The sequence below is a fragment of the Chiloscyllium plagiosum genome, chromosome 14 (genome assembly GCF_004010195.1).
Source record: "Chiloscyllium plagiosum isolate BGI_BamShark_2017 chromosome 14, ASM401019v2, whole genome shotgun sequence".
Lineage (NCBI taxonomy): Eukaryota > Metazoa > Chordata > Chondrichthyes > Orectolobiformes > Hemiscylliidae > Chiloscyllium > Chiloscyllium plagiosum.
The window spans coordinates 56684609-56693773 of record NC_057723.1 but is presented as its reverse complement, the minus strand read 5'-3'; the positions used below and the strand labels follow the sequence as shown (position 1 = coordinate 56693773).

General features: G+C 38.4%; 1 protein-coding gene across 3 annotated transcripts; it reads right to left on the bottom strand.

Moving 5' to 3' along the window:
• Positions 1 to 255: 255 nt before the first annotated feature.
• On the bottom strand, positions 256 to 7910 carry pttg1 (PTTG1 regulator of sister chromatid separation, securin). Of its 3 annotated transcripts, none has more exons than XM_043703841.1 (6): positions 7807 to 7910; positions 6649 to 6774; positions 4503 to 4708; positions 2162 to 2258; positions 1090 to 1248; positions 256 to 555 (listed from the first exon to the last, which is right to left on the bottom strand). In XM_043703841.1, the coding sequence occupies exons 2-6, from the start codon at positions 6731 to 6733 to the stop codon at positions 473 to 475; spliced, it is 630 nt and encodes a 209-aa protein (XP_043559776.1). In that variant the 5' UTR covers positions 6734 to 6774; positions 7807 to 7910; the 3' UTR covers positions 256 to 472. The 3 variants fall into 3 exon arrangements, with proteins under 3 accessions (XP_043559776.1, XP_043559777.1, XP_043559778.1); XM_043703842.1 differs by having other exon boundaries at positions 7779 to 7862; XM_043703843.1 differs by lacking the exon at positions 7807 to 7910 and adding an exon at positions 7440 to 7711.
• Between the last annotated feature and the right edge of the window lie 1255 nt (positions 7911 to 9165).

Genomic DNA, 9165 nt, shown 5'->3' with positions numbered 1-9165 from the left:
TGAAGGATAATCATGTTATAGTGCAAAAAGCAATGGTCCCTCTAAAGCTAAAACTGGGGCAATTATTGGAATGGACAGGATGACAGGAAACAAGTGGAGGCGAACAAGAGATTAAGGGAGAAATAGTTAAGTGGGACCAAACAAGCTCCTTTATCTGAAACCTCAGGCTTTAAGAGGCTGCACAGACAGTCAATGCAGTTCGCGATTTTCCAAAATGCCCTATTCTGGAACAGTCAAATTCCAATGTAGTCAAAATTCAGTTATATTCAGTTTATTAACAGCAAAATAGCAATGCTACATTACACAGAATTTTTATTTAAAGATTGGATAGGGTACATTATTCAAAGTAAAAGTAGTAAATAGTTCTCCCACACTAAAACAGTGCATTCAAAAACCAAACACTGCAATATCTAGATAAATTTCAGCTTACATTTGATACCAAAGGTAAGATGAAATTTCAGTTCCTAAATCTTCAGAATTCATCTTCAATTGTTGGTAATTCCACTTCATCCAACTCTGCCAAAATGTCAGCATGTGGGTTGAAGTCAAACAAACCTACAAAGGTTAAGCAAAAGGCAAAAATTATTTCTCCAAATACAAGACAACATTATGAACAATTCTTTTGCATAAAGTCTTGTTAGATATTGTAACTGCATTCTTGCAAATTGTATTTTCTCCATTACAGACAAAAGGTTTTTGTTGAGGTCTTACAGTATCTTAAACATTAAAAAACAGTCCTGCAAATTGAAAACAATTATATTGGAATGCAAACAAAAAAGTCAGTTTTTCTCCCCATCCCATTTACCTCCTGCTTACTAACCCTCGCTCCTCCTGCCCTAGAGGCCTCACTGTAAGCAAGGATTAAGATAAGCTGTGCAAGATAGCAAGAACAGCCTCAGGTTATAGGGTGAAGACATTAGCAGCAAGCTGGAAGGTTGTTCATGAGGGGGTTGGCAGTGTCTGGGCTTGATCATTGCAACAATTGGTAGCAGTGGAGAGCTTAGTGACAATACAAAAGGAAACTTCAGTGCAAATACTGGACTCTTGATTGGCATTAACACCAGCCTTAAAGCAAAATTCTGTACTTACTGAATTCTTGTACAAGTGAAGGCCATTTTGGAGGTGAAGGGATTTTGTTCAGCACCTTTTCTATTAAAGCTTCTTCCTTCTCAAGACAGATGAGTGGTAGACCAGCCAGGCAAATGTGATCAAGTTTGTGTTCCTTTGGCACATTAAAGTTCTCAAAATCTGTAATTCATATATACATACACACCATTTGGAAAAAAGTAGAGGTTTTCTTCCTCCAAATGTTGACCAAAAAAGGTTGTTACTCAACTCAAAACATATCCATGAAACAAGTTGTTAGGATCAGTAAAGGCAGCAGGATTATCCATACAAGTACAATATTTTGAAGCATTGGATTGGATTTCCTTTTAGCAAGAGTCCATACTAGTAGGGAAGATCAATGCAGAATTGTTTGGGTGTACTTTTGTACAAGTTTGTTTCTCAATCAGGATGTTCACACAACCCACACAGATGTTGCATCTATAATGGCGCCTTTTATGGTCCAAAATGTAATTTCTTGAAGTACTTGGTCTTATTGATTTATATTACAAATCTATGAAGTCTTAGACATCTAATATCACTTGGTAATCATGTTAGAGGGGGGATACTAATGATACTGGACCCAATTTATGGCTAGAAAAGTTTAATTTGTCTTCTCCATTAAGCCCTTTAGGTGTTAATTTCTCTTGTAGTCACAACCACAAATTAGAAATTAAGTTGAGAAACCCCAATGCTTGTACAGTTAACAAAAGCCTAATTTAATTGATGTTCACATGCTATTCAGTAACTTTGGGGAAATTGGGAGGAACAAAAAAGTTCAGAACACTCAAGGGATACAGAGCACCACAGTCAATCGCCCCCTCAAAACACAATCCCTTCAGAATTTAAGTTTACAGAGACTTAATGTTGTAAATTGAGACTCTACTAGTGGTCACATCTGGTTTGCAATATATCCAATGGAAACACCTTGGACTACACAAAACCTCTGACCATTGTAGAAGGTCTTCCTCCAACCCAAAAATTGAACTTTCTAATCAGTGCACAAGTTTTATTTTTCACAATTCATTAATCCATATTCAGAGAGTTTGTTTCTTACCAAGGGGATCGTACGGAATAAAAGTCTCAATTTCAGGATAGTCTTCAGACTTTTCAGAGCACTTTGGTGGTTCAGAAATGGAAGATTTTTCTGTGGGCTGGAAGGAAAAGTTCTTAAAACCAGAAGTGTTATAGTCAAAATGTTTAAGGCACTTCCAACAAACTTGAAAGCTTGTACACTTTCTAAAGTCAACCTGTTCAGGAACATGACATTGAGCAGGAGAGTCATGAAGACAGGCTTTGTGGCTCAGAGGTGGGGTCACTATCACTGTCTGCATCCCAACAGATGCTCTGCAACAGACTAACCTTACCTTTAATATAGTATCTGAGCTGAGAAGTCACTTTAAAAAAAGCTTGATGTCAGGAATGTGACTCTAAAGAAGTTAAAGATTTACATTAGTGAATCAAAACCTGCAACCCCATTCCAAGTGATTAAAGACTCACAGCATTCTAGGTTTGATTTGGAGCTGCTGGTTTTGTGATTTACACATGAAAGTGAAACTATCACTATTTTAACAGATGAAAGGCTTAACAGAATCAATTTTTCAATGTATAATTTCAGTTACATCACACTGCAAATTTTTGCTATAAATTCTGTTATGATCGAGCTCTCCACTATCATCTAATGAACGAGCATAGAGCCGAAAGTGTGCGCTTCTAATTAAACCTGTTGGACTATAACCTGGTGTTGTGATTTTTAACAATCTACGTTTGTCCAATACATTGTTTTAATTGTGACACTGATCTTTACTATAGATTCGGTCTTATGATCCTACCCCACTAGCTACCTGACAAAGAAGCAGTACTCAAAGCCTGTACTTCCACATAAACCAGGTTATAGTCCAACAGGTGTGATTTTTAACTTGGTCCCCACCCTAGTTTAACACCAGCACCTCCACATTTTGTAAATTAGCCTAGTTAATGTGTTATAGCACACCTCTGAACCAGGTGGGGCCTGAACCCGGTCTTCAGGACAATAGGTAGGACACTACCACCACAAGAGCCGCTTTGTAGCCGATAAAGTTAACAGTTTAAAAAAAATCACAACACCCGGTTTAGTCCAACAGGTTTAATTGGACGCACACTAGCTTTTGGAACGCTGCTCCTTCATCAGGACAATCACATGAAGGAAAGGTGCTCCGAAAGCTAGTGTGCTTCCAATTAAACCTATTTGACTATAACCTGGTGGTGAGAGATTTTTGACTTTGTACACCCCAGCACCAGCATCTCCAAATCAAGTTTAACTTAGTTTTGCATGTTCACCCAGTTATCTGCCTCCCCCACAGCCCAAGGATGCACAAGACAACACAGACCAAAAAGAGAATTCAATCTTGCTTTTGGATTGTTTGCTCCTGTTCCTACCTTAATGCTAGAAAATCAAAAAGCACAACCAAGTCTCAATTTTTGCAAACTTTGAAGAATACATGATCAGAATATACTATAAACAAAATGTATGCATTTCCTTAAAAAAGGGAAAAAAAGTGTCACAGACTTGATCTACATCCCTGACAAATGTTTTACACTTGATAGAAGAAAACCACTAAGTGCAATTCAAGGACCTCATTCTAACTCACTGAAAAACAGATTTCACTCCAACAAGGAAGTCCTACTCCAGTTGTTACTACTACAGATACACCTTATTACCTAGGGAGATAGTGAGGACTGCAGATGCTGCAGAGTCAGAATCAATAAAGTATGGCAGTGGGAAAAGCACAGGTCAGGGAGCATCTGAGGAAATGTCGACTCTTCTGCTCAGGCATGATCCTTCTGTGCCTGACCTGCTGTGCTGTTTCTAGCACCACATCACCTGCTCATTTTAGAAAAAAAAGCAGGAAATTTTAGCTTCCCTCAAGCGACCCTCACATTTTCCCCATGTCCTGCACAGGAGTACAAAGAAAATTTAAACAATTAGTATAAGGTCTTTCTAACTTTATCAAAACTATCAGTTCAAGACAGTATTTATAGTGCAACTGTATGCACCAAAAAACCTAATAGCAATAAAGAGACAGTTTCAGTAAAACTCAAAAACAAACTTGTTAGTATGGGAATAGATATTGATGTAGCAAGAATTATTTTTATTGCAGCTGTAAGGGCCTGTACAAAAGAATTGTTAGAAGCAGTTCACACTAACTCCTCAGTTGTAGTAAGTTACTATGACTTAATCATCTTACCTCTAAAGTGGTGCTGGAACCAATCAGTACATCAAAACTATATTTATACCAAGACAGGCAAGATTGAAACTTTGCTCGATGGTTAGTTTAACTAAAAATTTAGCCACTTTTGCCTAACCCAAGTGTTAAAACATGTTTCCTATAAAACTGAAGCATTTCACATTCAACTACCTTAGCAGTATTTATGATCCGAGTGTTGCTTTTCTTCTTGTGGATTTTATCTGGTCTCTTTTTCACTGAGTGACCAGGTATACTGCCTGCTCGCAAAGGACAGTTCACATCCCCTAGAGCTTTTCTTGCAGATTGTTGCAAGTGAGGAGTCGTAGTTACCACCTTTCCAGTTCGTGGAGTCTGTAGTAAAGATGTTTCAATTGTAGCTGAAACAAGATGAAGTAGTTTTGACTGAACTAGAGTGAATGTAATAGTATAGGTTTTTGGCTTGCATACCAATATAATTGACAAGATCTTATTGGTCATCCTTTAAAATGTCACAATGTCACAGTAAAGTAATCAAAATCAATCAATCTAGGACATCCTAGAGATTGAATTTCAAAAGGCTTAATGCCACACAATGAGAAACTTTTAAAATTAAAATCTGAAGTTTCAATTCAAGAACAATTTATAACACCTGGGGCCTTCATACACTATTTTGAAGCAGTTAGAAAGCAGTTTCTAATCATCCTGTTCAGAGATCTACTGCACATTTAGAGTCAGAGTCAGAGACATATAGCATGGAAACAGACTCTTCGGTCCATGCTGACCAGATATCCTAACCCAATCTAGCAACCAGCCCATATCCCTCCAAACCCTTCCTATTCATATACCCATCCAAGTGCCCCTTAAGTGTTGCAATTGTACCAGCCTCCACCACTTCCTCTGGCAGCTCATTCCATACACGTACCACCCTTTGAAAAAGGTTGCCCCCCCCAAGGTCTCATCTTTCCCCTCTCCCCCTTAACCTATGCCCCCTACTTCTGGACTCCCCCACCCCACGGGAAAAACCTTGGTTCTCAAAATGTTAGATCAAATATTGTGCTGTCAAAAACCATGAAGGTGATTATTAAAATTAATAAAATCTCAAATTAATCTGTGTAAAAAGGCCAGGAAAATATCTTTGGCTAAGGTAATATTAAAAAGTAACCCATAAAGTAACATTCTTGCCGACTCAATGCAGACATTAGCCTAAGTGTAGAGATAAATTCATGATTGTAAGTAACATTGTTGATCTAATTCACAGTGGTTAGAGCTTACCTATGGTGATGTCAAATTTAAATGAATCACAATGATTATGTATGAATTATCACAAAGTCATTGTGGGAAATTTGGACTTATACACAATTTCTGAATTGGAAGACTGTATTGAGCAGATTTGACAAAGGATATTGGTGATTAGCTATGTTCAGCTAAACCTGGGAGGAATATTTAAACAAACTGTTTGATCTCTTATAAAGAGCCAAATTGATTTTAAACTTGGTCAAAACTGAATTTGCCAAATTGAAATGTAACTTACCTGGTTCACATTATGGGACAAAGCCAAGTAGCATTTAGAGAAACAAAAATAAGATCTATCTTGGAGTTGCCCTTGCCCAAGAAAAATCAATTAATTTTGTGGAATTTTGACAAAAATTCCAAAAATCAATTAATTTCACCTATGATCCTCAGTACCACATCGTAAATGTTTATACCAGGTAACCTGGGACACCTTCTTCATGGTCCTATCTACCTGTGACTCCACTTTCAAGGAGCTATGAACCTTCACTCCAAGGTCTCTTTGTTCAGCAACACTCACTGGGATCTTACCATTAAGTGTATAAGTCCTGCTAAGATTTGCTTTCCCAAAATGCAGCACACCACATTTATCTGAATTAAACTCCATCTGCCACTTCTCAGCCCATTGGCCCATCTAACCAAAATCCTGTTGTAATCTGAGGTAACCCTCTTCACTACACCTCCAATTTTGGCACCACCTGCAAACTTACTAACTGTACCTCTTATGCTCACATTCAAATCATTTAAGTGACAAAAAGTAGCAGACCCAGCACTGATCCTTGTGGCACTCCACTGGTCACAGCCTCTGGAGCAGGTAAGACTTGAAGCCTAGTCTTTTAGTCCAAGGGTAAGGACACTATCACACCACAAGATAAAGTCACCTTAATTTGGGACACATTGAGTTGGAAGTTAAGATCATTGTATCTCTAATACACTAATTGAAGTACAAAGATTACATTAGGTTACAGCTTTAATGATCTAACAGGAAGTTAATGAAACCTTGAAGTGAACAATTAAAAAAAAACAAGTTTGAATTAGACATATTTACCTGAACCAGAAAATAACTTTGGATGGTTCTTTGCATGGTTACTAAGTAACTCGTTTTCCTTCTCGACAAATATTCTCACCGCCATATCAATTACAGATCACAAACAAAAATGCTTTCATCAAATTTCTGTAAAAATATTAATAATTGATAACTGTATCCCAGAAATGTAAGCTTAGTTGTTTATTAAACATTTAAACTTGAGCATTACGTTGAAAGTTTAGAAACTTAATATTCGTGAAATACGTCCATACGAGATAACTGTTAAACATTCAAGGCAAGAGACTACGTTGAGAAAACGAGCTATTTACGCGAGCAGCTATGATTCGCGATGGTCCTTCGCTTAGTTCACGGGCTAATCCAAACTGCAAGCCATTGTCATACAAGACAAATGATACGGATATGATGAGAAAAAGCCTCAGAACTCAACACCGAAGCAACAAAGTAGCTTCATAAGAAAGGGGTTACTATTACAAAATACAATAGAGAAGTTTCAATACGTGGGTGAAAATAAATCAAAAACTGGGGGGGGGGGGGGGGGAAGAAGCCCCACACTAAACTTCACTGCTTAAGAATCAACATTATCTTATTGGCGGGACATGCAAAACAGCGTCATTTTGCCATAAATTCTGATGCAACTACTTCAGTAGAGGAAGGTTCAATGGACTTTTCCCTCAAGGAGTCCATTTAGAGCCATAGAGTTGTACACCTTAGAAGATATTCAACCGAAAAATCAGCCCAAGTCGTATTAAGTTGAAAGATACTTCTCGTTTAAGACAATACTATTCACTTACGGTACCGATCGCAACTCATCTTCGAGTTTTCCGGTAACATAGGAATTTCAGTCATGTGACTATCTGCTTTCACTTAGCCGGAGTAGAATAGGAATGTAATTTAATTTACTGAATCTACATTAGAACTTTTGGTATACTGCTCAATAAGTTATTAATCTCAAATTAATCGCTGGTAAAAATGTTACAAAAACAAAAAGTATGTCAATCACGTTAATGTACCACTCGAACTATTGTTTGTTCATCAACTACCAATATTCAAACAATATTAAGCGACCTAATACAGCGGTTTAAAATACAAAACCTTCTAAACTTAAACATATGCTCGAACAAGTCGCTCACATTCTAAAATTCAAGTTACCAGACTTACGACAAAAATAAATAACACTCAATCACTAACGAAACAACTCCGTACTGCCACCGCAATTTTTAAAAAGATACACAGCGTTAAACTGTCGTTTGATTGGACTAAATTAAACGACTAAATTAATGCTCAGCTCAGTTCAGCGACCCCTGCAGTTTGGAGGATTGAAGAACAACTCATCAAAACAATCAGAGAAGAAACCATGTCGGGACGCCCGGGTTCCACTGCGGTGGACAAAGTCAAAAATCACACGACACCAGGTTATAGTCCAACAGGGTTTATTTGGAGGCACTAGCTTTAGGAGGGTAGCCCCTTCTTCAGGTGAACTTATGGGCAGAGAGGTCAAAAGATCATACAAATGGTGTTGAGTGGAGTGTCAAATAATAAGTCACTGCACATGACCAAAGATGTTAGAGGATGTGAGTAAAGTGTCTATAGCTGAACAACAACCAAAGGACCTGTAACCTGATCAAATGAGGCAGAGAGATAATTAGAAAAAAAACCAAAGTGGTGTTGGAGACAAACCAAATGACTGGAATAACATGGAACAAAAATGGAAGATGCTGAAAAAGCCCGGCAGAACCGAAACATTAATTCTGATATCAAATGCTTCCAGATCCGCTGAGCCCCCACCCTTGCCCCCAGCAAACCCTCCCCTTGCTCCTAATTTACAGCATCCGCAGTTCTTTTGGTTTTTATTTGACTGGAATAACATGATATGGATAAGAGTCGCATGCCGAGGGTCTAACCAAAATAAAAAGTAATCCAAAACTGCACAAACTAACTAAGGTAGAGAGATCATAACAATTTATCAAAGCGATGATGTCAAAACAGGACAGTATGGAAAATTTTACAGATACAAAAGTGTGGTGGGGTCACATGTCACGTGACATGAACCTAATGTCACATCTTAGGCCATCTTCATAGGTATGGAAGTTGGCTATCAGTTTCTGCTCGGTGATTCTGCATTGTTGTGAATCTTGAAGGCTGCCTTGGAGGATGCTTCCCAAAGATCAGAAGCTGAATGTCCTTGAGTGTTGAAGTGTTCTCCAACTGGGAGGGAATCTTCCTGTCTGGCGATTGTTGCACAGTGTCCATTCACCCTGTTGTCGTAGTGTCTGTATGCTCTCACCAATATACCATGTCTCAGGGCATCCTTGCCTGCAGTGTATGAGTTCGAAAACACTGGCTGAGTTACCTGATTATCTGCCGTGTACAGATGGGTAGTGTTCCTCCCTTGATGGTAGTATCCATATCGATCTGACATAACTTGGAGAGGTTGCCATGGCAGGGTTGTGTGGTGTTGTGGTCGATGTTGCCCTGAAGGCTGGGTAGTTAAACAGAATGATGGTCTGTTTCAGGTTT